The sequence below is a fragment of the Sinocyclocheilus anshuiensis genome, unplaced genomic scaffold (genome assembly GCF_001515605.1).
Source record: "Sinocyclocheilus anshuiensis isolate Anshui unplaced genomic scaffold, SAMN03320099.WGS_v1.1 scaffold762, whole genome shotgun sequence".
NCBI lineage: Eukaryota > Metazoa > Chordata > Actinopteri > Cypriniformes > Cyprinidae > Sinocyclocheilus > Sinocyclocheilus anshuiensis.
Window position 1 is genome coordinate 455,273 of NW_015542390.1, and position 27,791 is coordinate 483,063.

A 27,791-nucleotide genomic window follows, 5' to 3' on the forward strand; every position below is an offset into this window, starting at 1 on the left:
GCAAAATCATGTTTGTCACCTCATATTTGTTTTTTTATATCTTGAAAGTAAATGCAATTATCAGTATACCGGTTTTATTACAATAGTTCTTTGACTTTGATACATTAAAAAAAGAAAACACACAACAACTGCAACGGGAGAAAAGAAAGCGTGGTTGTTTTTTCGGCCGTTTCTCAAACACTTCACCTGTTTTGCTCTATGTGATGCATTTCATTCGCTCGCTTTCTCTTGCACGATTACGTCTAAAAATGTATTACCTTTTACGCTCGAGTAGCTATAGGCATTTTCTTTTTTCATAGACGCCCTGGGCGTGGCACTGGTGATGTAAACAGCATAAAATCAGAAGGGGGCGGGATGGGGGTGCTTTTAATGACTGTCCAGCTACTCGGAGGCCCTTTTTTAACACAGATGGAGGCGCAGAGTCCCGATTCGATCCAATGGTTGAGTGCCGGAGCCAGCCAGAGCCGAAAATAAAAGACATGTTTACTGTTCACGCTTTACGGCGTTTTTTGATTTTCTTTCATTAAATTAATGTTTTCATGCGACATAGCTGTATTCGTCCGCAGAGCTCTGGCTTCGCTCGATGTACTGCTTGTCGATAAGAACCTCAATGCACTTCTTGATCATGCTGATACTCGGGTTGAATCTCGCTTTGGATTGGTTGATTACCTGAAAGAATAAGCACACACAAACAAAATTAGGTTGCTTATATTTGGGAAAACACACACTCGTATTGCTGTTACCATTGCTGCAGTATATAGTATTGCACTATATATCATTCTGCAGTATATAGTATTTCTGCAGTATATAGTATTAGAAGACGGGATTTTGCATTTTACAAAATATTCAAATAGAAAATAATTAATACAAATTGCATTAAGATTTCACAATATCACTGTTTTATTGTATTTTTGATCAGATAATGCAGACTTGGTGAGCAGAAGAGACTGCATTAAAAACATTTAAATACCCTGTTTCCATGACAATTACTATACAGTATGACAATTTCTGTATTACTACATTTACTGAAATACAGTTCCACTCCTGGATGCTGATTGGTCAATACAGTGATTAATGATTTTATATATATATATATATATAAGAGAGAGAGAGAGAGAGAGAGAGAGAGCAAAGACCCATTTACACTGTGAAAAAAGTGATTAATTGCATGATTAGAAATGGTAATAATGTCGCATTCTGTAAATGTTAACATATTTTTAAATTATTTAAATTTGAGTTAATATTTATTTATTATTTATTTATTTTTTACTATTTTCTCTTGACTTCTCCACAGACCCCAAGAACCCATCTCAGGAATTTTTTTTTTTTTTAAATAAGTAGCATAGTTATATTTATAGCATATACAGTTTGCAGTACATTAACGCTCTGTTCATAACCTTACATTCAGATATATGTTCTGTGCTTTCAGTGTCTGATTGTAAACTTGATAATAATCTCTGGTTACATGGACGTTCTTGAGAATGGTCAAACACTGTCTTGTCACGACTGACCCAGAAACTAAGGATTTTACTTTTTCAGTAAAGCTTGTGAACAGATTAAAGTTGCAGACTTTGTAATCCATATTTCCACAGTAAAATCAGCCATCCTGCAAGATATAAAAAAGCAAGGCAAACCTGCCTTGACTGCATTACTGTGTTCTTGATTTGCCATACATATATATATATATATTACTAGGAATAAATAAATGCTGGATGACAGGATAAATTGTTATTTAATAAATCAACAAATAAACAACAAAAAAAAGGTTGAGCGCTGCCATTGTTATGAGCTGTTTTCTGGCTGAAGATGTGTTTGAGTGTGATGCTGTTTGATCCAAAGCAATGAGAAGCACATGCACTAACACAGAAATCTAAACACTGGACCGCTGCAGGAAGAGCAGGAGCGCCAGCAGAAATTCACAGCCCATAATCAAATCTATTTCATAATTCACACCTGCGTCTGTCCTTTCATTTACGGTAAACAGTGTGTGTGTGAGTGAGTGAGTGAGTGAGTGAGTGAGTGAGTGAGAGAGTGAGTGAGTGAGTGAGTGAGAGAGTGAGTGAGTGAGTGAGTGAGTGAGTGAGTGAGTGAGAGCGAGAGAGAGAGAGAGAGAGAGAGAGTGTGTGTGTGCGCGTGTGAGAGTGTGTGTGTGTGTGAGTGAGTGAGTGAGTGAGTGAGTGTCAGAGTGTGTGTGTGTGTGAGTGAGTGAGTGTGTGTGTGTGTGTGTGTGTGTGTGTGTGTGTGTGTGCAGTAAAAACAGTCTACATCACAGTTTTCTTGTGTAACAGCCGTCTGGTCCTCAGACGTGTTCTGACAGCAGTCTATGTCAAAGTCTCTCATTCCTGACATATGTGCTCTTATCTGCACGGGCTAGGATTTGTTTCCTGGTGTTCTGCACATATGATTATTTGTGCACAGAGTCTGATCTCTGTGTCAGGTACCACACGCATTCCTGTACACTGCACACCCTGAGCACTCGCTTCAGTGTCTGAAGCATCAAATTAAGATTATAAACAGAAAGGTTGAAGTATTAGCAGACGAGAATCTGCCGTCTCACCTCCTGTATCAGGGCGTTGTGTCTCAAGACTTTCCTGGCTTTCATAATCCTCACTATAGCAGCCTGTAAATACATTTTCCTGTCTTCATCCACGGCACTCCTCGTCTGTTCCAGCTCCTGACGCACACAAAGGGCATCACAGTGTTTATATGACTAGATATATAATGGCATTTGCTATGGAAAGCCGTTGTGACATTTAATCTATAAGCCGTACTAGTACCTATTTTTTAGATACTAGTGTCTTTTCCATTAAGTATTGCTCAGCGTGAGACTCTGTACCTGCGGCATGTCCTTCTGCATCGATGTTGTGATCTTGAACTTTGTTCTTTTACTGGTGAAACTCATAATTAAGGAAAACGTGGATTCGGCTTCGATCTCCTCCTGGAGGCAAAAAGAACCCGGGAGTCTAGTTATGATAAATCAATTAAACATCAAACAAACAATTAAAAATGAACAAAAATGACTGGTTGCATGAGCCACGAATGAACTGATCTCAAACTTACTTTCTGCAAGTCGTGACTGATCATCTTGACGTCCAGCAGGGATTTAATGGTCTTCTGGAGCTCCTTCTCGTTCATCTGCGTGCTGTCCTGCAGTTCTTTGTAGCTCACAGTCTCGCTGTTGTTGAACGCCAGCAGAACGGCCATCTGATAGGTGGTCACCACCGCCACATAGGGCTTGGACAGATAATTCATCTTTACCTCGCCTGACACAAACAAGAACCAGTGTTGTTAAAAAAATAACTTTTTGTTAACTTAAATACAAATAAAATATTTGATAAAAAGAAATTAGATGCTGCTTCAACCCTTTCTCTGGCCATTATAATAAAACATGCTGTTTTCGCAACTGCCTCTACGGCCATCTGATAGGTGGTCACCACCGCCACATAGGGCTTGCACAGATAATTCATCTTTACCTCGCCTGACACAAACAAGAACCAGTGTTGATAAAAAAAATAACTTAAATACAATATCAAATATTAGATATGTTGTCTCCACCTTTTATCTGACCATTATAATAAAATAGGCTGTTTTTGCAACTGCACCTTGAAGTCTTTAATATGCAAAGGACTTCTGCTATGATTGGCTAATCATTTTGCATGTAAAATTAGTACCAAATTCAAACGGCGCATCATATGACCCCTTTAATGCATTAACTAATGTTAACAAATCAGACCTTATTGTAAAGTGCTCCCAAATAAAACTTATTAAAAAATATTAATAAATAAACACTAACAGCATATACACTGGAGAGAGTTTGCAGAGCTTTGAAGATGCTTAAATATAAGATTAAGTTCTGATTTAACTGGTTTGTTCACCACATATATTCCATATTTCAATTTGCTATTTCATAAACTTCATGAATTTATTATTACTCTGGACAATAGTAAATATAAATGTCGGTGTGTTCAAACATTTGGGTGATATAGTGTATGTGATGGTTAGCGTTCTGCTAAAATCGTCTCCACTTTGAAGCTTCTGTCAGTTGTCTGTGTCTGCACACTGTAAGTGTGACTGTATTTTGCTTGTCCTGCTGAGTTGTCGGATTACTCAGGATATTTTGTCACAGCTCAGTGTGATAATCCGACTCTTGCTGCTGAACCATGGCAAGGATTTGCTGTGGTTTTGTAGAAATACCAGATGCCGCTAATCAGACTTCCACAGCACCAGCCAACAAATATTATCTCACGCATATCAGATTCATTTCTACACCATCAACCTCTGCGCCAAAATCAGGAATGCAGATGGTGTAGGTGTAGTAAACGGAAATTAAATTAAGTGCAATATGCAAGTTCAATATACTAGATCTGTCAATTCAATATGTATTTATTTTAAATAAATTTAAAAAAAAAATTTTTTTAAATTACATAAATTAGGGATGCACCGAAATGAAAATTCTGGGCCGAAACAGAAACTGATAATGCTTTGCAATAATTATTTATTATTTTATTAAATAATATAAAGTAATTTTGTAAGACTTTTAAATTTAACTGAATTTAAAAAACACAAGCCAATAAAATAATCACACTTTTATTGAAAGTAACAATGAAATTGGGCAAAAAAAATGATATTATATAATTTTTATATTGTATAAATTATATTATTTTTATTCAGTTCTATTCAAAACTGCTGGGCGATGCGGCGCATCGAATATTTTCGGCCGTTTTTCTATTTCGGTGCATCCCTAATTTAAATATTAATATAATTATTTAACTAATTGGGAGGCTTTCTCAGGTAATACTGATATATGTGATTAATTACAATTAATTAGTGTTTTAATCAGCATATCCTGTAATCAGGGGTTAAAGCAAAAAAAAATCCTGAGCCTGAACTTTTTTCCGGGAGCGGGGCAGCACATGCAAATCATGCAATGACTGTGGCAACTTTAACATTTGAAAAGATACTATGGCAAAGTTATTGCCCCAGTGTTTTTCTGCAACCACTATGTGACGTCTACTCTGAATTGGTCTATACATCATATGAACATAACCAATTTAAGTACATTATGTATTAAAAAACAAATACCTGCAGAGGGCGCCAACGGCCTGGTGACGCTTCACTTTACAGCGTGATTAAACGATGTTTAAATCCATTTAATTTTAATATTTGGCCACATGCAGAAACTTTTATTTTCAAATCGCAATGTACAATACATGGCATATTTAGACATAGGTTGATATATTCTCCTGTGTGTTACAAATCTAGTGAGATAATGCACACTGTTTTTCCAGATGAAAGTTAAGCAATTCAAATTCACGGCATATGCAGAGGAAGAGTTTAGGCCCTTTCACACATACAGTACTGGTAAACTACCGGTAAGTTACCATTAATAGATCATGTGTGAACAGGACCTTTTCAAAAATCCCAGTAAATTTGTTCTGGCAATCATATCGTTTTATGGAGATGACATGATTACTCTGAGCTGTTTACAAAGCTCCGCGCCTCGCAGCTTTTTGTCGCGCTTCTCCATTCATCAGGACTGCGACTCTGCAGTTGGATACTATTGCCCGTCTCGTGTTTATAAGAGCAAAACATTCTGATTGGCTAGTAATGTTAGTTTGGTTGAGAGTGAAAGTCGTGCTCATCTCATACCATTGGTTGGCGAACTCATGGACTCGAAAGTGATATCAATCAAGATTTTTTTTTTAATGTAGGACTATTTTTTCCCGCATCCAAACGCTGCACGCCGGAGATCCGGCACAGTGCCGGAGAACTTTAAGCCCAGTGTAATTAATTTGATAAAAAAAAATATTAACATCCCTAATATTTACATATATCAGCTTGCCAGCATTGTGGGAATTTGTGCATCAAATAATACAATATTGGTATTTTCAATCAATGCTGATTAATCCTGATAGGCAGTTTGAGAATCAGAAAAGGTGGTGATCAGAAGTTATTAAAAAATGCAAAAGTTTGGGGTCAGTAATATACATTTTTTAAGAAGTTAATACTTTTATTGAGCTATGCCATCACAGGAATACATTTTAAAATATATTAAAATAGAAAGCAGTTACTTTAAATTGTAATAATATTTTAATTGTAATATATATACATATGTCAAAATAAATGCAGAAAAAATGCAACAAAAAAAAAAACCTTACCAACGCCAAACTTTTGAAATGTAGTGTATGTCTCTATATGACCGACTTTACCTGTGCAGAGATAATGTAGCCAGGTCAGCTTCCTTCCGCTGAAGTGCTGGTTATAAAACAACTCAAACTGCAGAAAGAAGACATCGGTTAAATCAGCGTCACCTACTTTCATAATGAAATGAAGGGGGATTTGACATGTTCAGCTCTCAGTACATGAAGGAAGCTTTGCTCTTGCCCCTAATCATGACAGATCGTGTTTTGGAGCTTGTTGACAGGGCAGCTTACCATTTGTACACTTTTCTCCAGCTCCTGCGGGATGGCAAACGTGGAAGAGGGGACATGTGTGAGGGGCCATGCGCCTGCCTGAAACACATACGAGCGCATGTCAGCTCACACAACCAGCGCATGATCAACACATGGAAAATAGACATATTTTACATTACTATAGCTTCCCCACTTATGGTACAGTCATAATGTATTGTTTTATGATCATTTTTCACCTTTTTATTGAGCCTTTTATATGTCAATGACCTCTGTTGTGTTTGGCTTACTATTTTGCGTTTGAAATAAATAGCAAAATCCCTCAATATATAAATGTAGACAGTCATTTAACGTTCTCATAGTTGAAATGACAAAATAGTGGTGATCTCAGAATTTATTTGGAAATTTATTTAATTTGTTTTATAATTTAATAATTACTTATTTAATTATTTAAATAATTACTATATTACTATTGATATAATTGTAATTAATTGCACACACACACACACACACACATATATATATATATATATATATATATATAACCTTGAAATTATATAATTATTGATATGAAATAATTATTGAATATTTAAATATAATTTAAATATCATATATTTTTTTATCAGCATATTGATAAATTGATTTGATTACATGATTTTAAAAAAATCCATTAACAGCCCTAATATTTTACATTATACAGGATTATTATACAGGAACTATTCGAGCCGTTCATGCCAGACTGGAGAAAGAGAGAGGTGTTGTAATAATGTAAAATATGTGAAAAATAATGTGTTTTTCGAACAACCTAGTATGAGAGCCTATTCTACTACACCCCCAAAACAAAATCAAGACTTTGTAAAAGAGCATAATAGGACCCCTTTAAGCTTTACTAGACGTTATGTGGCAAAGTAATTGTTACTTATTCAAACAATGAATGCTTCTCCTTCTCTCTTACCTGTAATACATAAATCTGGAAGCTGATGCCCAGGTCCACGACAGTCTCCTGGGTTTTGATAAAGTTGTTGAATTTGTTGTTGAGGTCGGTGCTGACGCTCATATCAGTGTACATTCTGTGCAGTTTGCTCGTGAATTCATAGCCACACGCGTGCTGCGAGGCAAAGGGCAGGGGAGGGAACCGAGAGCGAGAAAAACAATGAAAGGTCTGCTCGCTTTAATCACACGAAACCCTTCATCAGTCCCATCCGCAGTTTTACATAATGACAAAGCTGTGGCGCCCACAGCGAGCGAACACTTGATTATGGAGGACGAGTCACATCTGTGAACATTTTTACACACTTTTCAAGAAAGACGGCTGTGTGAGAGACTTGCTGTACCTTCAGTTTGTTGATCATGGCTTCCTCCGAGTCCATGGATAATGAAAGTCCATGTATTAACCTCTTTGCAAGCATTCTGGCGTAAAACTAAGAATAAACGATGGTTAAAAGAAGAGAACAACAAGAAATCAGTAAGTGTCACCCACAAAATACTGAAAACACCACACAAAATGTAAAAAGATCTCAAAGGAAAGAAGCTGAGTAACATTTGACGACAAACTTTGACGTTGGCTTGACAAAGCCTAGCCTGGAAGTATTAAATAGTTTTAAAAGCTTTAAGGTTTAACGGTTTTATTGTCAGCTAGACAGAAGGAAAACATACAAAATCCCATTCAGACCATATTACACCACTTCAGACCCCATCTGACCTCATTACCCCCAAAAACCAGTTCAGTCACCAATAAACCTTTTCATGATTTAACATTTTAACATGTTGCTAACATGTTTTAGCATGCTAATGTTCTGCTAATGCTAATGTTCTAGCATTTTGTTAACATATTTGTTTAACATGTTGTGAACATGCTGCTAGAATGTTTTAGCACGTTTTAATATGTTGTTAGAATGTTTATACCATGTTTTAACAGACATGTGCTAATGTTTTAACATTAGTAACATGTTTTTCTACATGTTTCTTATATCTTCCAAAATCTTCCAACATGCTGCTAACACGTTTTAGCACTGCTAGAATGTTTTAGTACAATGCTAACATGTTTTAACACATTGCTACAATGATTTACCATGTTTTAGCATTTTCATAATGTGCTTGTTTTAAAACTTTGCTAATGTTTAAACATGTTAGTAACACACTGCTAACATATTTTAGCATTTCGCTAACATTTTAACATGTTAGCATACTGCTAGAACGTTTTAGTACATTAATAGCACAAGGATGCTAACATGTTAACACATTGCTACAATGTTTTTATCATGTTTCTACCATGTTTTAGCATTAGTGTGTTAATACAATTTTAAACATTGCTAATATGTTTTAACATGTTAATAACACATTGTATGTTTATATAACCCTATGTTTTATAACATGTTTTAGCACTGCTTACAGGTTTTAGAATTTTGTAAACACGTTTTAACATGTTCATGTTGTTAGCATACTGCTAGTAAGTTTTAAAACATTGCTACCACAACAATGCTAACATGTTTTAGCATGTTATAACATATGCTAACATTTTAACACTTTGTAAAAAATGTTACATGTTGTTAACATACTGTAGCATATTCTACACATTATTATTCTGTTCTATTGTATACACATTTTTACTGCTAACATGTTGTAACACATTGCTAGCATGCTGTTAACTTGTTTCAACATGTTGCTAGCATATTTTAACACTGCTTGCATATTGTGAAAACATGATATAATGGGACAGGACATATCAAAATGTTGGGCCAATAGCTTTTAGCTTGCATCCCAAAAGCCCCTCTAAAGTCAGCCTGCAGACCAGACTGGAAAACCAGCTAAAACCAGCCCAACAGTTTAGACTGGTTTCAGCTGTTTGTTTGTTTATCAGAGTTATTTCCTGTTCTCCTTCTACTATACCTGTAGATAAATCAAGACATTGCCTCACCTTCTGAAACACATCTTTGTCGTCAATGTATTTGAAGACCGTGATGAAGCTGGTCAGTTTGTCCTCAACTTCATTCTCCGTCATTCCTTTTGCAGATTTCTTCAACAGATTGTCACAGTACTTGGCCAGCTGTGCCACAGCACAAGAAACACCGGCAAAGAGGAAAAGCAGTGTTAACGTTCTGACCGTGTGTTCATTAGCTTCATTCAGAGTTTATTCAGTCATCCTGATCTAACGTCGGCAGTAGCTGAGGATAAACAGTGATTACACACCAGCTCAGGCGCTTTGCAGATGGATTTGGGCTCTCTGTAGTTCACGACTGAAGTCAAGGCCTGGAAGGGAAATGAGCAATAAAATCACAAACTCCAGTGTTTCTAAACACTCGCATGAATCCGAGGTCGATGCATCATGAATCCCAGACACCCCCTACTGGACTACAGAGAGAAGGGTGATGCATTTGGTAAGGTGGGGATATGCGGGTGCTAAGTATGGATTAAACTGTTTTTATATTATTATATTATATTATATTATATATAAATAATCTCCATAGTCACATTTGTATTGTTTCAAAATATTGATGCTTTTACTATCATGTTATTTATTATATTATATTATATTACATATTAATGATTTCCATTTGCATTTGTTTCAAATGATGTTTTTACTATCATTATATATAATATAATATTATATTATATTACATATTAATGATTTCCATTTGCATTTGTTTCAAATGATATTTTTACTATCATTATATATCATATTATATCATATTATATTATATTACATATAAATAATCTCCATAGTCACATTTGTATTGTTTCAAAATGTTGATGCTTTTACTATCATGTTATTATATTAAATTATATTATATTATATTATATTATATTATTATATTATATATTAATGATTGCCATTTGCATTTGTTTCAAAGTAATGTTTTTACTATCATTATATTACATTACATTATATTATATTATATATAAATAATTTCCATAGTCACATTTGTATTGTTTCAAAATATTGATGCATTTACTATCATGTTATTTATTATATTACATTATATTACATATGAATGATTTCCTTTTGCATTTGTTTCAAATGATGTTTTTACTATCATTATATATTATATTATATCATATTATATTATATTACATATTAATGATTTCCATTTGCATTTGTTTCAAATTATATTTTTACTATCATTATATATCATATTATATCATATTATATTATATTACATATAAATAATCTCCATAGTCACATTTGTATTGTTTCAAAATGTTGATGCTTTTACTATCATGTTATTATATTAAATTATATTATATTATATTATATTATTATATTATATATTAATGATTGCCATTGATGCTTTTACTATCATGTTATTTATTATATTATATTATATTACATATTAATGATTTCCATTTGCATTTGTTTCAAATGATGTTTTTACTATCATTATATATTATATTATATTATACAAATTCCATAATGGCATTTGTATTATTTCAAAGTACTGATGTATTTCCTATCGTTCTGAAATATGGAAAAGAGTAATAATGTGTAAGTGTCTACATTTTTGCATGGTACTGTATATACACTTGTAAATCCTTTATAAACTGTGTTGAAATGTAAGAGTACCTTATCAAGCGCACTCATGAAGTGTTGGTCCCCATTCAACACTGTGTTAATCAACTGGACAAATTTACTATGAACCTCCAACACTGACTCTACAAACTGGGTTGGCATCTGCAGGACAAAGATCAGAGGAAAACATGCAATTAATGCTATGTACAAATAAGCTGTTGTTTTTTATAGCTATACATTGCTTTTAGACTCAAAGTATTTTTACACATAACCCTGGACACTTACGTTTTCCTGAGAGAGGTTACTGGTGGCTCTGAGACCCTCATCGTGGATGTGGACCTGGATTTCTTGGATCATGTGAGGTAAGCCGCTGGACACGGCTCGCAGTAGCGTGTACATATTCGCCATATCTGAAACCAAACAAACCATCAGGACGTCCTACAGTTATAACATGCCAACTGAGACACATGCATACAAACATAAATCCATAAGCCGAAAGTGAAAGCTCAGACTGGTTATAAGTGTAACTAAAGTGCTGACCGTCTCTCTTTTCCTGCATGATGATATTTTGACACTCTCCGTGCAGGAACTGCAGGTGATCGGCCACCATCCTCTGCTGACATTCATGGATGACTTTGGCGTAAGAGCTGGGGTGCAGATACTTCCGACATCTCACCTCCTCGTCTTTCAACCGGCCTAAAACCTGCCGAAACAGAGAGCGTCAGCCACTGGCCAGCGGAGTCCATTTAGCCTCATTAACTCTTTCCCTGCCATTGACGAGTTATCTCGTCTTTTAAAAGAAAACGCTTCCCCGCCAAAGACGAGTTTTTACGGCTTTCCGTGTTTTCACTGTTGTACACTCGGGGGCGCTATTACACATCTTCTGAACGAGGACAAAACCTCCCGAACAAAAAACACACGTGAACAGGACGGAGAAACGAGTGATATCTCATGTAAACAGATACATATGAAAAATAATGCGATCATCAGCAATAGACAGCATATAAATGAAAACAGCATAATGTTACGGAGTAAAATGTTGATCTAGGAAGTGGTATATGTCTGTGCAAGCTTTGGAGGTGTTGATGGAAGCGACTTACTGGAAACCTACCTATATTCAAGTGTTGATAAAAAAAGAATGCTTTAAGCTAGAATAAAACTGATTCGTTTTGTTTAAAAGTAGAGGCTCCGGTCTTTATTTTGGTGTATTGCATATTCAAATATTCATACAGCAAAATATACTGGAGGCCATCAAATTTTAGCGAAAATCATCAAAATCGCTGGCGGCGGCTGGCAACTTTATTCAAAAATGCTGGCGGGGAAAGAGTTAAGATCACAATAAAGCTAGATATCAACCAGCAATGTGTGAAATGGACTGAATGACCAAATAAAGTCAGAAACCATGTTAAAGTAACTGTTCTAAATGTAAAAGACAGAGATGGAGAGGCTAAGCTGTGGTTACAGCATCTCACCTTCTCCATATACTGGGAGCAGGTGGACTCCTGCAGCAGATTGGAGGCTTCCTGTTTGTAATACTCGCCGGTTTTTGTCAGGAACGGCCCCTCAAAGACTTCCTGATAAAACTGGGGTAAAGGGGAAATAAAGGGTGTGGCCTCCAAATGAGATGCATGATTGCTGATACACAAACTCTGAGCATGCAAAGTAGTACACAAATGTTTGTGGTCGGTAAGATGTTTTTATGTTTTTTAAAAAGTCTCTAGACTGCATTTATTTGATCAAAAATGCAGTGAATATTATCATAATTTGAAAGGTTCTCTATTTGAGTATATTTTAATATGTAATTTATTTCTATAAATTAGTCAAAGCTGTATTTTCAGCATCATTACTCCAGTCTTCAGTGTCACATGATCTTCAGAAATCATTCTAATATGCTGATTTGCTGCTCAAGAAACATTTCTGATAATCGTGCTACTTCATATTTTTTGTGGAAACCATGATACATTTTTTGTAACATTATAAACCCATTTACTGTCACTTTTGATTGATTTAATGCATCCATGCTGAATTAAAAGTGTTTTGCCTTTTAAAAAAAACATTTAAATAAAAATCTCGCTGACCCCAAACTTTTGAATAGTAGTGTACAAAAAGCCAAGACATTTCAATTTTTCTACAAATGATTGAAGTTTCATGTTTGCACAACGAAAAGTGACACATAAAAAAGCATCTAGAAAGAGGCACTCACCTTTAGAGGAAACTTTTTCTTGTACTGTTCAACATGAACAAAGGAGTTGATAACCCCGTGGATTACTTTCTGATTTGGGTCCTCCCCACATCGGTCACTAAGGAAACAACATCCAAACTGAAAACATCTGCAAATGTATCCTCAAACAATGTATACTGGAATATAATCAATAAAACTGAACTTGGGTTCAGGCCAGGCTATCATAGCAAGTATTTGTGGCACCAAAGACTCGTGCCGCAGGTAATTAATTCAGGGCTCGACAAGGACTGCCAGTGTGAGAGAGGCTCGTGACAACTGACGGATTTGTCGATCGGGCCACTGCTGTGTCGTCATGAAAGTTTATCATTTGCACTTGTTTTTAAGCCTTGCTAATTAAAAAATTCCAGCTACATTCAAGCAAGATGTGAAAGACAGCTCCATTCAGTACTCACACACACAGAGCTTGAACAGACAAATACATTCAAAAGTATGTAAAAAATAGCCGTCTTGGCGAGTAACTTTGTAGCTTAATCTCTATTTCATTTATACAGTGGAGTGCAGATGCACCGGTCAACCGGACATTTTTTTTTGTTTTATTTCAGCCGATCTCTGTTCTGGACTTGCACACAAACTGCACTGCAATCATTTTCCGAAATGTCATTTACATTTACGAAGTCTGTAAACGGCCGTTAACAGAGGCCAGAGATGCTGAAGACTGATGCAGAGAGGAGAAAATACTGTAGCAGGCGGAGCGAAATATTGGAAGAAATTCCTAAATATTGATTTGGGGGTTTATATGAATGCATGTGGAACTGTCTTCAGAAAAGTTTACATGGCGTTTTCTTTTCATCTCGTTTCTGTATAACGCATATTAAAGTAGTGTTATTAATAAGCGCAGCTCTGCTTTGTTTACAGCAGTAAACATATACCGAGGAAAGGCTGAATCGCTGCTGTCAGAGAGTGAATCTGCGTCTCATTCAGCCCATCTGCTGTTTTTCATAAAGCATCATTTCATTTGTGTCTTTGTTCTCTATATTCAATCGTGCTATTGCTTGTAATTTGTTCATTTGTTCTTATTTACTGATTGTTCACTTGTCTTTCATAATGTTTGAACTTTATATTTGTTAGGATAGTAGTTTTTGTGAAATTTAATTGGTATATAAAATTTGTGTCATATGTGAGCCTGGAGCGCAAAAGCAGTCTTAAGTCGCTGGGGTATATTTGTAGCAATAGCCAACAATACATTGTATGGGTCAAAATTATAGATTTTTCTTTTATGCCAAAAATCATTAGGATGTTAAGTAAAGATCATGTTCCATGAAGATATTTTGTAAATGTCCTACCGTAATTATATCAAAACTTCAGTTTTCAGATTTTCAAATAGTTGTATCTCAGCCAAATATTGTCCTATCCTAACAAACCATACATCAATGGAAAGCTTATTTATTCAGCTTTCAGATGATGTATAAATCTCAATTTCGAAAAAGTGACACTTAAGACTGGTTTTGTGCTCCAGGGTCACATATAAGCTTATTTATTAGACTAAAAAATAACATGGGTCAAAAACAATGATAACAGCAACTATTTAATTTTTTGTGGCAGCAGGGCCAGTTAAAATTTTGTCAGGACAAGTAAACATTTGAACCACTGGCGCGACCGGACCAGTAGAAAAAATAGCGTTGATCCCTGTAATTGATCCCTTGGCGTTGATCCCTGTAATTATTTTGTTTTAGTTTGTAAAACCAACCGAAAATAACTTTTTTCAGCAATACACAATAACAACAAGCAAATGGGCGGGATTGTTTAAAAGCATAAACGTGAAGCTTGTATTTTTCAACAGCACTTGTTTGAGCTACTGTGCAAATGAAATATTTTCCATAATTCATTACTAAACCTTTAAGCTTTAAAATAGATTAAACAATTAAAATACGCAATATTAGTTGATAAAAACAAAACAAAATAAAATATTTCAGGTTCACCTGGAATTTTAATTTATTTTCTATTGAAATTGTATCTTTTTTTATTTTATTTTTTATTTGTAAGAAATTAATATTTTATTCAGTAAGAAATTGAACAAAAGTGACAGTAAAAACATTTATCTTGTTACAAAAGCAAATCAGCATATTAGTATGATTTCTGAAGATCATGTGACACTGAAGACTGCAGTAATGATGCTGAAAATTCAGCTTTGATCACAGCAATGAATAGATATTTTCAATTGCAATAATATTTCACAATATAACGGTTTTTCTGTTTTTTTTCTTCATCAAATAAAACTAGTCTTTGTGAGCAGAACAGACTTCTTTCAAAAATATAAAAAATGTTACCGACCCCAAACTTTTGAACGGTAGTGTGTACTAATATACTGTAGGTTTTATGTTACTAAATTGAAATTGACTGACTTTCTTACGCTAAAGACCAAGGAAATGTTAAACCAAGGTTAAACACCAATCATCTAATTCTTTGACATCCAGGTCATTATTAAATAAGCATTCACCATCCAAGTATCACACCAGCACTAACACAAACACCATTTACCAACCAAAAACTCTAAAGTCAGTGCAATTTGCTTCAAAATTAAAAGTGAACTAGCCATACCAAACAGAATGGCAAGAATAATGAGTTTCCAAATACAGCAGGTTTTCCAAACACTCCTAATGTCAACCATCTGATTCTGTTGTGCAAAACGGGCAGCATAAGCATTTCATTGGTCAGTCTATGACCTGCATACGTATACAGCTGTTGTCTTTGCACATTAAAGGGACAGTTCACCCAAAAATGAAAGTTCTATCATCCTTTACTTACCTTCAAGTTGTTCCAAACCTTCTTTTCTCATTTGAATACAAAAAAAAGCCAAACAGTTTCAGTTCTCATTGATTTCCATACTATGCAAGTCACTGTTTGGTTACCCACATTCTTCAAAATATCTTCTTTTGTGTTCAACAAAGAAGGTTTGGAACAACCTGAAGGGAATTATTTGGGTAAACAATCCATTTACACTTGGCTCAGACTGAAAAATATTGTACACATCACCTTTAATGTCCTTCATAGAGTTGCCTCAGCTACAGTAGCTGAACTCACCTGTATAAGCAGTCCATGTACTCAGCGCCTTTGCTGTATTCCTCCCAGTATCTGTGATACATCCCCAAAACCTTCTCCTCCGACTCCAGGACTCTCTGTAAGACACACACGCCGCAATGATGCAAGACACCCACAATTAAACCGTAACGACACTGGCCTGAGCATCACTCGTTCTCACCTTGAACAACTGACGGACGTGATTTTCCAGAAACACCTTCGTCTCAGTGTACAGTCTTTCCCCTAAAGGCTCTGGATATGCAACACACAGCGCATAGATGTCACTAAAGCTCACGTTAAGGAGATTTTAATGCAGGATACATGAAGTTACACTACCATTTAAAAGTTTGCAGTCAATAAGACGCGATAAGAAGTCTCTTATGCTCACCAAGCATGTGTTTATTTGATCAGAAATACAGTAATATTGTGAAATATTATTGCAATTTAAAATAACTGTTTTATATTTGAATATCTGTTAAAATGTAATTTATTCCTGTGATGCGCAGCTGTATTTTCAGCATCATTACTCCAGTCTTCAGTGTCACATGATCTTCAGAAATCATTCTAATATGCTGATTTGATGCTCAAGATTTCTGATTATTACCAATGTTGAACACAGTTGTGCTGCACAATATTTTTGTGGAAACCGTCATGCATTTTATTTTTCAGGATTCTTTGAAAGTTCAAAAGAGCAGCATTTATTTGAAACGGAAACCTTCTGTAACATTATAAATGTCTTTACTGTCACTTTTGATCAATTTAATGCATCCTTGCTTTAATTTCTTTTGAAATTTTACTGACCCCTAACTTTTTAATGATAGTGTGTGTATATATATATATATATATATAAAGTAGATAAAAACAAAAATAAAATATGGCTTTGCACACTCATAAAATAGATTTTTTTTAAATCAGATTACAAGAAACAGGAAAAAAAAGATGAAGCTACAGTTTCATTGCACATCATGTAAATCAGGACAGCTGTGTCTCTACTAGAGTGCAGGATACGAGAAGCGGTCGTTCCATGTTGCTCTCTCCACGTAATCAAGCATCACAACCGCTCTGATTGTCGTCAGGAGCTTGTTCCACGTCTCATCGAAATCCACCACCCGTGGTTTTAAGGACATGGTGTGTGGCTTCGGCTTTATCTGGGGGAAAAGACACGAAAACACGGTGACAGTGAATTCATTATAGCATTCTCATTAGTGTTCTTATTGTTAACTAAATCTATTATCAAACAAGATATTGTATGCGCTCCAAAAAGATAACCAGTCCGTTCTCAGGTGCGTAAATCAAGAAAAATGTGATCAACCAAAAAACAAAAATGTCCACACACTGGAAGACCAAGACAATTGTCTATCATAAAAATTACTTTCATTTAAAATCTATAAGGTGACAAAAGTGCAAAAAAGTGTCTTAAAAACAGACCAAATAGCAGACGCTTCAGCTCATGCTCAACTAAAACTAAAACTATTAAAAAGTTTAAAAAAAATGTAAACAAAGCCAAAATAAATTGCAATAAGTTGACTAAAAGTAAAACTGAAATAAACTAAAATCTAAACTAAAGAGAAAAGCACATAACAAAAAAAATACCAAATCTTAAACTCAAAATAAAATGAAAATTAAAATTATATCAAAATACAAGCTAATTAAAAATATAAGAGTCAAAGACGAAAAGGGGTTTTCAAGCATCAAAACAATAAAAGTTTAATACAGTTTTAAATTTTGTTCCCCCCCCCAAACATTAGAATGGGTCCCGTTTAATTTTAGTTTTTAAGAGCAAACAATCATATAGCAAAAAATCTTTTCAGGCATATTTAGAGCAGGAATCATTAGATGACATTAAAGCTCTCTGTTGAAGGATCACACTGCAGTCTCATCGTCATTTTACATCTTTACCAATCTTTACTCATTAGTTAGAAAGAAGTTTTTAATAATTTAAAACAGAATAAAATTTAGTCTAGTTGATCGTTACTTTATACACTTTTTTCTTTTACATTAATATGCTGTTTCAGTTTTACATAAATATATCCGTAACGTGAATGACGATGGAGCATTACTTCACCTATACTTCGACATTTTATTTTCACCAAAAACATTCGAAACATTAAAGCAGACACGTTATTTGCATCTTTATCTGCGTAAATCACTTCTGTCAATTTAATTAGATGTGGTCACCAAAACGGGACGGCCTCGTCTTTGACCAATAAATAAATGCATTAATAGTATATAAATAACACTAACAAATTTAAATGAAATCCATGCGCTTCCAGGACTTCTGGAAGATGAACTGAACGGATAAGGATTTTTGTAAATGGATTTTATGTGTGTGAATGTGTGAAGTTCAAGTTAACAACGAGTACAAATTTGTAGTTTTTTTTCATATACATATATACACTACATATACAATATTTCAGCACTAGTGTCGCCCAATGGAAAAACCCACAGCACTTGTGTATATGTTGTGTGTGATTTCCTTTGACAGGCCTTTCTAGAAGAGTTAGAAGACACACACATCTGGCTTCTGCACCAAACAACCATAAACCCAGGACCAACCCTCACTAACTTTATTAGAGCAACTGTTTGTCCTAACAAAGACAGATCAGTAAAGATCAGCTTACTTCAGAGGTCCATAACCTCAGTGTCAACATCCAGCACAGCTGCCAAAGCACATCTAAGTATAAATGTCACCTGATGTACACAGAAATATCTCTAAGTAGCCAAAGCAGATGAGTTTCCATCTCCAACAAATCCACAGATACTTGATCTGAAAGAGAGTCACCCCCAAACCTGCAGAGGCCTACTTACACATCCCCATATGACACAACTGCATGAAAACAGAGGCAGCTGGGTAACGTTAATCCTAAACACGCGTGATTAAATAACAGCCGTGTATCGAGGTAAACAAGCACGGAACGGCCGTGTTTGCGTCTGTTTCTGACAGAAACACAGTGTTGTGGAGCAGAAACAGCGGCTAGCGCCAGTGCTAACGCGAGCGCCGCTGGTTCACACGCACACCTGAGATTGAGAGAAAGCCCCGCGGAGCTGCGAGTGTCGGCGGTCGGGCGGCTCGGCTGCGGCGGCTCTGGGTGCGCTGTCCGCGGCTCGGTGTGTCACCGCTGTGGGTCTGGACTGAAGCTGTCAGGACGCTCGGTTCCTCTCTCTCCCTCTACACCTCTGCCATTGCCTCTCACGGACTGCACCACTGCGTCAGCTGGAGGGGGGGCGCGAGCGCGGTTCAGGATGGATACAGCTATTAGAACCCTAAATCTACGCGAGACGTTTAATATAGGTTTATTTGGAACGTACATATATATTATGTATGAATGGGTCATGGTGTGCTTAAAATGAGTCATCACAATGCATGGCTGTTTTTAGCGGACTCCCCCTTTTGCTGGTGGTATGAGCGAGAAGTACGGCAGCTGCTTGCGGACATTAGTCGAGACGGCGTGAGAGATGATGGCGTTGTGGACTCGACATTAGAGAAAGAAATTCAGCAGTTGTGATTCCTCTGAACGATTCCAGGTCCTTAACGGTTGCATTAACGATCATTATAGTACTTTTTTTTTTTTAGAAATAATGTTCGAAAAATACTCACCTCGTGCATTTTGCATGAAAAGCATATTTGAGTAAAAGTGCAGGTACTTTACAGTGACACTGACTCAATTACAACTCACCAACCCCAAAACAACTTGAGTAGAGGTCTTAGAGCATCTGATTTTAACAGTGCTTCAGTATTTTACTTGTACTAAATACAGGCTCAAAGATGCACTAGTCAAAGAGACGTGGCAGTGAAAAACTATCTATCAAGTTGATTTTCTAAAACCAAAATGAAACACCTCAAAATTGCACACACACACAAAAAATCCCAAATCCTTCAAAAAGTATCTTCAGTGTAACGGAAAAAAATAAAATAATGTTAAGTAGAATTAAAAAGTCAAAGCCTTCTTGCACTGGATGTGCTGGTTTGGGCCTCATAAATAAAACACCTGTGATTCACAAGTGCTTGCTAAGGGACTCGCATGCACTTAAAGTAGCCTTGTTGACAAGTTTGTGCAAAGCGCACAAGATACCGTTGGCTACTTTCAGTGCCCTGTAGTTGGTGATATCACGTCTTTTGTAGCAGAAATGAACTGCTGCAGAAAAAGCTAGGTGCTATGCAAAATGCAATGAGTGACTGCGACACTCATTACACATGCAGTGGAGTAAAGAGTAAAGGTTGCTAATATCTTTGATGCTCAGTAAAACTACAGAGCATCCAAAAACACACTCAAGTACAGTAATTAATGACATTTATTCAAATACTTTACACCTCTGCCAGAATTAAATGTAAAAGGTCTTTATAATGGCTTTTCACAGTCAGTTTAAAGGTGGAGAATTAATATGTGGCCTTCTAACCTTAAAAAATTCTGTATTTGTGTGCACTGTTGTTTAAACTCAGTGTTTTGTAGAACATACAGATACGATTCCAGGTTTTTAAATAGTATTGAGATCTATTATATATCTATCTATATACGTTAAATAGAAACTTTAAAGAATTAAATAAACGGCCTTAAAGCAGCACTCTGTGACTTTTGGCGCTCTAGCGGTTAATAAACATAACTGGACACATCCCGCGGAAGAGCATTCCAACCGGAACTACTTCTCTAAGTTTATGTCTATGGCGAGGTATGTGTTACTCCGCAGCGGTGACCAGGCTACAATAGTCCGAATATAAGCACTTATTATAAGTGTACCGTAGTGATTCGGAATAAGACAAAAACGCGGTTTGGAAGATGAATTCAGGATGTACTCGCTCATTATATACATTTAGCAAATTTTGAACACAGAGAAAGTTACATAGTGCTGCTTTAAAAAGCTTGGTCATCCAAAAAAAATAAAAAATAAAATGTATACAAATTAAAATCACAGGTGCAAAAAGATGCTAAACCTTCTGAATACAGCCGACACATCCCTAAAGTAGAGTACGAGTCTGGGGAAGGGAAAGAGTTACAGAGATTTTAATTGTCCTACACAATCTAGGAAGGGTCCCCGAATTTTATAGAAATTATCAGAGGATCTCTTCATTGTGTGTCTGATTTTTTTCTAGTTTAATGAAATGGAAAATATCTTTAATCTATAAAGAATGAGTACAGGCGGTTTCCGGTTTAGTCAAATTAAACATCTTGCCAAAAGTGTGACAAAGGCTACGAAATCAGACTAATATTTGGGCATATCGAGAGACGGGGGAAGGGTACCAAATAAAGCTGGGAAAGCCAGAGGTTCAATATGTTGTTTAAGAACTTCAGATCAAGTTTTAAAGATCTGGGACCAATATTTCTGTAGAGATGGACAGGTAAAAAACACATGAGGGATTTAACGTGTTTGCCCCCCATTGTGTAGCTATATTCAGTTTGATACCATTATTTAATGGCTGACCAGCACGAACTGACACGTGTTCACTCTGAGGAGAGGCACTTGTGTAAAACAGCGCTGGTGACCCCCTGGGAAACAAGAGAAGTCGGGTGTAAGTAGTCCTACTAGGCCCCTGCTGCAGGCTGTGGTGGACAGATACAGCCTGAGCCATGAGGGTCCCCAGTGCATGGCCCCAGATTTTTATATTTGAGATAATCACTGTTAACACCTGCTATACGCATTAATACACCTTATGATAGGTGCATATGTGCATCAGTCGTCTGGCAATGGGCAAACATTTATTCAGTACAATAAGGATATATATCATCATCATTAAGAAAATATATTTTGGTTTTCATTCTAAACTTTATAGTAACTATAAATAATTTACACATCAACTGAAAAAGGTATAAGCGGAAGCCATACAATTATCTGTAAGCATGTTAAAGATCAGAGATTTCCTTGTAAACGAATTGTATGAAACTCAGAATGAAGAAATGTTTTTCTTTGCATGTTTACAAGTTATTGAACCATTTACACTGATGCCAAACTATGAGAACTCTGAGAAAAGCTTCCGCTTGTGGACAACATATGTCAGTCATTCATGTTGATATAAATAGCTGATCATTTAAAAAAAGTGCTGGTTTTCATGTGTACCGAGTTTTATGAAGTTTGGACATATTAGTCATTACAGGCCACATCCCAAAATATATATCAGCTCGTATCTGGCAGACAACTGAATGAATCTAAATTCTTCTGATAGCTTTTTGTCAAAGGTGTTTAAAGGCATGCACATCTATGGTATGTGCTGGACCAACACAAACTTGCAAGACTTTGAGGATCCGCTGCTAATGTCTTATAGTGTCAGATACCATGATGGGACACGCTGGTCTTGTGGAGTCCATGCTTCGACACTGCTTTCGAAAATGACATATTGTGCCTTTAAGTGCGTCAGAACTGTATTTATTGTTTGAATTTAGTATTAAAACTTACCGAATTTGCACCAGAACACAATCAATGTCAATGTAAATTATTGTAGAAGAAGCTATTTATTTTCTCAGAAGGTGAGTCCTGTGTCCTCAAAACATATGAATGCCGGTCTATTAGACACAACAACATATCAAATGGTCCTGCTAACAAAATCAGAGATTTTTTTTTTTTCAGAATAATAATAATAACTTCACCTTTCTGAGACAATTTTAAAAATGACCTCTTAGTGTAACCACAGGTGTAGTTCATCACATAAACATTACACTAACGTTTGAAAAACATTAAGTGTCACAATACTTTATCATTTCGAACTATGGTTTTATCATATAAGCCTCCCAAAAATGCTAAAATGTTTTGCTTGAAAATTAGCTGTAGGCCATAACCTTTCTTTATGTTTGATTTATTTGTTATAATATGTAATAACATTTAGGCCTAAACATTTTTTATGTTCGTGTCCAAGTACTTTTTAGACCTCCTTTATGTTTGTCGCAAGATCAAAAGGAAAATAAACGTATTGTAAAAAAATGATTTAACTGTTTTTGCGATTGACCTTTATTTTGAAAAGATTGACTTTTATTTTGAAAATATTGACTTTTATTTTGAAAAGATTGACCTTTATTTAGAAAAGATTGACCTTTATTTTGAAAAGATTGACTAACTTTTATTTTGAAAAGATTGACTTTTATTTTGAAAAGATTGACTTTTAGTTTGAAAAGATTTACCTTTATTTTGAAAAGATTGACTGACTTTTATTTTGAAAAGATTGACTGACTTTTATTTTGAAAAGATTGACTTTTATTTTGAAAAGTCAACGTCTCCAGTCATTTCCTGGTTGTCAGTCCGTGTGGACGTGCATGATAATTGTGTGATGAGACGCAGGAAAGGTGAGGCTTGTCACTACTTTACATCTGTGTCTCAGTCTTGTGGCGCAACTAATGTTTATTTCTCTGTTTCATCTGCCTGAGTAACAGCTAATGCACCTTTCACTGTGTGTTCACATGTAACTAAATTGAGATGCAACCAAAGGAGGTGTGTTCAGTCTCCAGCTGTGATTTTGTTATCATATAGATATTCAGACATATGTATATGTCATAGTATATATCATAATTAAAAATAGATAGAGATTGTTTAGAGCATTTCCATATCTTTGCACATGTACCATGGTATGCAAATACCACGTGATAATGGTAGTAATTTAATGTCATAGTGTTTTATACCATTGCTGTACAACCATAGTACTTTTTATAAAAATACAAAAATGTATTTTTCCAGTAAATCATGGATCTGAGCATGAAGTCACCCAGTGACCTGAAGGAAGTGGGTGTGTTTCCATCAGCTGCCCATAGCACTGAAGCACAGGAGTCTGATCCGGGTGAGAATGCAGGGTTTATGTTATACATTACGCCAGCTGCATTCATGCATTGCAGTATGTGAACCTAGAGATGTTGATACTGTGCCACCTTGACTTTGATTTCAGTTGGATAACCTAGAGCAATAACTGGATTCCTGTTTTATTATACTTTACTATGCTGCAGCTTCACAGCTACAGTATGCAATCAGAAACATTCTTGTTTAGCTGTCACATATACTTAACCCGTGTATATTTGCTGAGAGAGACAACTTAACATTGTCATGTTCCTTTCAAACGTCACCACAGACGACCACGCAAAGAGTCTCTCTGCCAGAGCGAAGCCTTTTCAGTGCTCTCAGTGTGGGAAGGGTTTTTCCCGCATTCAGCATCTGTCCGAACACGTCCGGATTCACACAGGAGAGAGGCCTTTTGAGTGCTTGGTGTGTGGAAAGACTTTCACCCGGGAGAGAGACCTCAAGACCCATCAGATCGTCCATACGGATGCCAAAGCCTTTCACTGCACGATTTGTGTTAAAAACTTCGCCCTGTTATCCTCCTTGAGAAGACATCTGCGTGCATTTCATCAAGGTACGAAATGTTGCCATGCACTGAATTAAACTACAGACAGTAAGACGTTGCAGTAGTTTTACCGGTGTCATGGAGTGTTGTTAGGCCCAAAATGAAAAACCCCTTTTTATTGTGACTCTGTAAAACCTAGTTGAGGTTATAAAAACACCTGAAACTACTGATCCAGTGTCCTGCCAGTTTATTAGCTCATCCAATCACATTTTAGCCTCAGAACGGACCATTTTATAAACCTCGATTACAATTTATGTCCAGTTATTATTGGAACAGATTTGTTGAGAGAGAAAGCAGATTTGGAGATCCTCTGCAGTGAATGGGTGCCGTCAGATCACATCACAATAATCTGTATAATATACATACTATAAATTAAATTAATAATACATAAAGCACAAGTCCATCAATTAACTATCTTGTGAAGCGAAAAGTGTGTTTGTAATAAACAAATCCATTATTAAGACATTTTTAACTTGAAGCTGTTGCTTCTGGCCAAAATACAAGTTCATAATCCATAATAATGCTTTGTCCTGTGAAAGAGTGGTCTGGTCTGAATCAGAGGAGAAAAATGCACAGATCAAGCACCGTTTACAAGCAAAAACAGTCCAAAATATTTCTAAACAAATGTGAGAGACAACAGGAGATGGACACTTTTTACTGGAAGAGGCGTAATTATGGATAGATCATAGAAGCAAAGTTAAAAACGTCTTAATGATGGATTTGTTTCAGCTTTTGTCTTCTCCAGATGTTAACTGATGGACTGGAGTGGTGTGGATTACTGTGATGTTTTTATCAGCTGTTTGGACTCTCATTCTGACGGCACCCATTCACTGCAGAGCATCCATCGCTGAGACACTGATGCAATGCTACACTTCTCCAAATCGGTTTCAATGAACAAACAAACTGAAACTTAAGTATCTTCTCTTTTTGCAGGTCAGGATGTTAGTACAGAGGGTAAGTGTTTAATTTGTGTTGAATGTGGGAAAAATTTTGCATGCCAGCTGGATGAACATGAGCTGACACACACAGGAGAGATTTCCCACCGCTGCCCCGACTGCGTCACACGTCTGTCCAGTCTCGAATCTCCCGATCAGACCTTCTCTGAATCCGATGACGTGAACCATTTGGACGCTCATGACAATGAGAGGCCTTGCAGCTTTGTGGCCTCTGAAGATCTACACAAGCACTTACAAACTAACGCACTTAAGGACGGTAGTGAATCTCTCTCTCTGGACCTAGTAGACAATATTGAAAGCGAAGCACCTAATGAAAACATTGCTCAAAGTCAGCATGAAGAGGCTGAGAGAGCTCCATCTCCTTCATCTGAGCTCTCTCACAATTCTGCACGTTCTGCTGAAAAGGGTGAGTCTAATAATTACAAAAACCTTACCATAATCATAGTTTCTACCAGGATATCAAATCTCAGAAAGTGGTCCCACTCCAAGTAGCACATTGTGTCATTTTCTCTTCCCAGGCTTTGAAACACTGAATCCTCTTCAAGAGGAAGAGTCTGCAGCTCACCAGCAAGCGCGCGACGAAAACAAGCCGCATCAGTGCAATCACTGTGGAAAGAGATTTCATAAGCAAGCGAAGCTTCGGATCCATCTGCGCGTTCACACCGGAGAGAAGCCGTACCAGTGCTCCCAGTGCGGGAAATACTTCAGCCAAGCAGTAAACCTCAGAAAACACCACCGTACTCATCACACGGAGGAGAGACCCTACCACTGCACACTCTGCGACCGGAGGTTTTCTCTCTCCTTCTCCCTGATAAAGCATCAACGCGTCGCTCATCCAGGTGAGATCAGCTTCAGTTTTTAAATAAAACTGGGGAGAAATAGCAGAGTCCCCAAAATATGGATATCAAACAGTGCACTAAATTTGACCCCTGTGAGGTTATATGGCGGCGTCATCTACTATTCAGAGATGTTGGTTTAAATCAGGGGTTTTCAAAATTTTTGATGCCACAGACCCTCAAATATGATGATCCCCCTGCGAGGGACCCCTTCCTAAAATGTGACCCTGGAGCACAAAACCATTCTTAAGTCGCTGGGGTATATTTGTAGCAATAGCCAAAAATGCATTGTATGGGTCAAAATTATAGATTTTTCTTTTATGCCAAAAATCATTAGGATATTAAGTAAAGATCATGTTCCATGAAAATATTTTGTAATTTTCCTACCGTAAATATATTAAAACTTAATTTTTGATTAGCGATATGCATTGCTAAGAACTTCATTTGGACAATTTTAAAGGCGATTTTCTCAATATTTTGATTTTTTTACATCTTCAGATTCCAGATTTTCAAATAGTTGTATCTCGGCCAAATATTGTCCGATCCTAACAAACCACACATCAATGGAAAGCTTATTTATTCAGCCTTAAGTATGTATAAATCTCAATTTCGAAAAATTGACACTTAAGACTGGTTTTGTGCTCCAGGGTCACAAATAGAAAGGCATTTATACCACGTTTCAGAAGCGTCCCAGAAGGCTAAAGATAGGTGCTTAGTCTATTTTTGACGGATGTTGTGTCCAAGCTGCACAGTTCAAATACAAAATAAACACCCTGTGCAGACTAAAACACAGCTACAAAGTATGCTACAGCACAACTAAGGAGGACACCGCAATAAACACGATTAAACCGAGCAAAACATAACCATTTAGCCTACCAGTGTAGAACCTCAAAAATTAAGAAAAAACACAAAAAATCATGAAAACCGTCAGACAGGCCAATCTTGTGGCCTCGTGAATCCAGTTGCTTCGCTTCTGAAATGCTCCTGGTGTGAGTTGGCACCGCATGGAGGACGGAAAAAAACCTGGCCGGAGCCCTAAAGCGCTGCAGATGTGTGCAGTGTGAACAAGGGGTCAGAAATATTTTTACTCCATTTCTACGTAATAAAATATATAAGTGAATATAAAATATTTTATATTCCGTTGTTGTCATTTTATAAAATGTAATAAAATATTTTAGAGCTTGGCATAACTAGAAAAATTTATATTCATTATAAAAATTTATTTGCAAATTAGGCTACCTCATATATTTAGGTTTTCTATGACTGTGAATCCTGGTTCTTCAAAGAAAAACAACAGGTGATTCAAAATAACAAATATCTTAATTTTTAAGGTGTTTTAACGTAATGCTTATTTTGTTGCATTTAAAATCATTTCAAGTCTTCTTGATGCCCCTATGAAGTTTTCTGAGAACCTGCTGCCCATTTACAAAAATTTAGTTTCAATTACCAATAGCATTGGTACAAATTGTTTGGTTTGTTGTTATCAATTTCATACGTCATCATTAAAA

General features: G+C 36.2%; 2 protein-coding genes across 5 annotated transcripts in view; one reads left to right on the top strand and one right to left on the bottom strand.

Moving 5' to 3' along the window:
- LOC107692764 (cullin-2-like) lies at positions 1-18,843 on the bottom strand. Its single transcript, XM_016491937.1, has 19 exons — positions 18,799-18,843; positions 17,186-17,325; positions 16,359-16,461; positions 16,181-16,275; positions 13,121-13,217; positions 12,390-12,500; positions 11,458-11,620; positions 11,203-11,327; positions 10,972-11,079; positions 9,600-9,659; positions 9,328-9,456; positions 7,745-7,831; positions 7,366-7,518; positions 6,435-6,512; positions 6,210-6,276; positions 3,061-3,263; positions 2,837-2,938; positions 2,558-2,674; positions 1-669 (listed from the first exon to the last, which is right to left on the bottom strand). Exons 1-19 carry the CDS (start codon positions 18,826-18,828, stop codon positions 538-540), a joined length of 2,100 nt encoding a protein of 699 aa, XP_016347423.1. The 5' UTR covers positions 18,829-18,843; the 3' UTR covers positions 1-537.
- LOC107692756 (zinc finger protein 271-like) overlaps positions 17,450-27,791 on the top strand; it is an 18,399-nt gene continuing 8,057 nt past the window's right edge. For 2 of the 4 annotated variants that reach the window (XM_016491928.1, XM_016491927.1), the window contains exons 1-6: positions 17,450-17,460; positions 23,401-23,445; positions 23,834-23,933; positions 24,219-24,500; positions 25,425-25,853; positions 25,966-26,286. In XM_016491928.1, the coding sequence (XP_016347414.1) occupies positions 23,840-23,933; positions 24,219-24,500; positions 25,425-25,853; positions 25,966-26,286 (1,126 nt within the window). In that variant the 5' untranslated portion in view covers positions 17,450-17,460; positions 23,401-23,445; positions 23,834-23,839. The other 2 variants (XM_016491926.1, XM_016491925.1) reach the window with 2 other exon arrangements.